The 3,007-nt window shown below is 41.7% G+C and overlaps 1 protein-coding gene across 1 annotated transcript; it reads left to right on the top strand.

The window, feature by feature from the left end:
- The first annotated feature begins 224 nt into the window (after nucleotides 1-224).
- Nucleotides 225-1,163, top strand: LOC110795576 (uncharacterized). The gene is made up of 2 exons (XM_022000592.2): nucleotides 225-524; nucleotides 582-1,163. Exons 1-2 carry the CDS (start codon nucleotides 225-227, stop codon nucleotides 1,161-1,163), a joined length of 882 nt encoding a protein of 293 aa, XP_021856284.2.
- The last annotated feature ends 1,844 nt before the right edge of the window (nucleotides 1,164-3,007 follow it).

Raw genomic sequence — 3,007 nt, 5'->3', positions numbered from 1 at the left:
AAATATGTGAGGGTTGCTAGGTCGTCGCCCAGAAGCGGCGCGCCACCCCTAAACTTGGGGGTGGTGTCAAATATGCAAGGGTGCGCTACACTTCCTAGGCCCGGGTTTAGTGGAAAATATGCAAGGGTTGCTAGGTCGTCGCCCGAAAGCGGCGCGCCACCCGAGGGTGGTGTTAATATCCAAGGATTCATGGTAAGGGCAGGGGTAAGGGTAAGGGTAGTAGGATGCGTTTTGAGAGTTGGAACATGGGCTCTTTGACAGGGAAATTAGTCGAAGTAGTAGAGGTTATGAGAAGGAGGAGAATTAACATATTATGTTTGCAGGAGACTAAGTGGGTTGGAAACAAGGAAAGATACATAGCCCAATGGGGTTATAAGCTTTGGTATTCGGGAAAAACCAGGGGTAGGAATGGGGTAGGTATCCTTATTGACCAAGAATATATTGATGATGTAGTGGACGTGTCCCGAAAGAGTGATCGAATTATGAGTATTAAGCTTGTGATAGGGGATGAAGTTGTAACTATTGTGAGTGCCTATGCACCACAAGCAGGACTAGATGCTTCAACTAGACAAGAATTTTAGGAGGATTTAAAAGAAGTGGTGCAACGTGTCCCTAGAAGTGAGAAGCTGATCATTGGTGGGGATCTCAATGGACATGTAGGCTCGAGTCGCGATGTATTTGAAAGCATTCATGGTGGTTTTGGGTATGAGGAGCGGAATGAAGTGGGAAATGCTATTTTTGATTTTGCGTTGGCATATGACTTGGGTATAATGAACACTTGGTTTGGGAAAAGAGAATCTCACCTAGTAACCTATAGGAGTGGAGATAATACGAGTCAGATTGACTTATTTTTAGTAAGGAATGCTTTGAGACAGTGCTACACCAATTGTAAGGTGATTGCGGGTGAGAGTACAACAACCCAACATAGACTTGTGGTACTTAATTTTCGAGGTAGAAGTTATATGAGGAGGAGAAGACCACTAGTAGAGCCTAGGATCAAGTGGTGGAAACTTCAAGGGGAGAAACAACTAAAATTCGTGGAAAAGGTGGCAAATGAAGGTATTTGGGCCGGGGATATGGATTTGGATATAGACTCATTATATATGGACAAGAATGGAGCACACCATAAAGGGAGTGGCGAAAGAGGTTCTAGGGGAATCTAAAGGAATCATGCCACCAAGTAAGGACACATCTTGGTGGAACGAAGTTGTGCAACAAGATATAAAGAGCAAGCGAGAATGCTATAAGGAGTTGGGAAAATGTAGAAGTAATGAGAACTACGAGAAGTACAAGGAGGCTAAAAGGGAAGCAAAGAAGGCCGTAAGAGAGGCTAGAGCAAAGGTGAATCGGGATCTTTACGTAAGATTGGATACAAAAGAAGGGGAAAAAGACATCTATAGACTTGCTCGAATGAGAGATAGAAAGACGCGAGACATCGGGAGGATTAAATGTGTGAAAGATGTTGATCAAAAAGTTTTGGTGGGAGATAAGGAAATCAAGGATAGATGGAGGTTCTACTTTGATAACTTGTTCAACGGGGATCAAGGGCGCGATATTGGGGATACAAATATCCCTCGGGATATGGTTAACCTAGACTTTATGTGAAGAATTCAAAAGAGAGAAGTCGAAATGGCACTGAGGAAGATGGGACGCAAGAGGGCAGTGGGGCCGGATGGTATCACTACTACATAAACGAGCATAGGCAACGGGTGAATGCAACGGTTAATGGTATTGCAATGGGTGAATGCAACGCTTAAAGCTATTGCAACGGTTTGTGTAACGGGTTTCTCTATTGCAAGGGTTTTGGCAACGGTTTATTTTTTCTGCAATGGTTTTACTGACTATAGCAACGGTTGTACTATTTTTATTGAAATTTCTAGTTCGAACCTTCGCCAATTCTACAAAGCGCGAAATGAATTTTCATCCTACATTTTCGTGAAAATTCTAATACCTTTATCGCGCCTTCTTCTTCTTCCTTGGAAAAAATACCCAATTATTTCAAACCTAAAAAAAAACCTTCGATCTTCGTAGCCGGCCGGAATTCTCTGCTTCCCCAAATCTTCTTTTTCTTCGTTCTTCTCAATTCCTCCAAGTTTGCTGAAAAACGAAAAAACTTGAAATTGTCAATCATCGCCTCTCAATCTCCATGACCGTTGCTGCAATTTTGATTTTAAAGCGTCAAGTATTCCTGTCACAGGGACATCTCTTTCTCTCAGGTACGTAGTTTGTGAATTTCAAACTCTTTAATTTTGTTCATCTTTTAAACCCTAAAATATCTTCAATTTTCACTAAATTACTTGTATGATGTGCCTAAAATGATTGTGAAACTAAATAATTGAAATTGAATAGATGTTGTACTGCTGTACTTAATTTTTTTGGTTTTAAGCTGTAATTTCAACAATGCCCACCACATGTTCGATGAAATGCCTAGTAGAAATTATCATGTTTTTCCTTTCTCCCACTTGTATGTCATCTGTGTGTGCTGTTAAACTTTGTGAGATGTTGGTATGTTCGTGGAGTGTGAGTGTGTAGAGGATGTTGGATGCGTGATTTATATGAACAGATGTGTTCGTGGAGTGTGAGTGTGTAGAGGATGTTGGATGCGTGATTTATATGAGCAGATGTACAGAGCTGGTGTGACTTAGTGAGGTGTTGTAATCCTCCTACCACCAGGAAGCTCTCTCAATCCCCCTGCAGCAGTTACATCTCCTGTTGCACCCTGAAAGACATAACACGAACAATAGAATATCCCAATTCTTGTTTCAATATTCTCTCCAATTCTTTCAACAAACCATGGACTTTATCAGTTAGTGGATGTGTATCATCTCCTCCATAAAAGAAATGGACCTCTTTGTCTATCTCAACCCAACTGGTCCTTTTCTTCCTCGTTCATCTGAATCCCCAGATGGTGTATAATGGGTTACGTTAGATGTAACACCTTGGTTCGGACCTCCGGCTTGTTAAATGACTGACCAGAAAGTTTCATCCTTTCCATGGGTGGTAGCTG

The sequence above is a fragment of the Spinacia oleracea genome, chromosome 6 (assembly GCF_020520425.1).
Source record: "Spinacia oleracea cultivar Varoflay chromosome 6, BTI_SOV_V1, whole genome shotgun sequence".
Classification (NCBI taxonomy): domain Eukaryota; kingdom Viridiplantae; phylum Streptophyta; class Magnoliopsida; order Caryophyllales; family Amaranthaceae; genus Spinacia; species Spinacia oleracea.
The sequence above is the reverse complement of the archived record's forward strand: the minus strand, read 5'-3'. Positions and strand labels throughout refer to the sequence as shown.

Coding starts and splice junctions, on each gene's coding strand:
- LOC110795576 (XM_022000592.2), top strand. CDS start 225: ATGCGTTTTGAGAGTTGGAACATGGGCTCTTTGACAGGGAAATTAGTC. Junction 525..581: donor GGGATGAAGTTGTAACTATT/GTGAGTGCCTAT, acceptor CAAGAATTTTAG/GAGGATTTAAAAGAAGTGGT.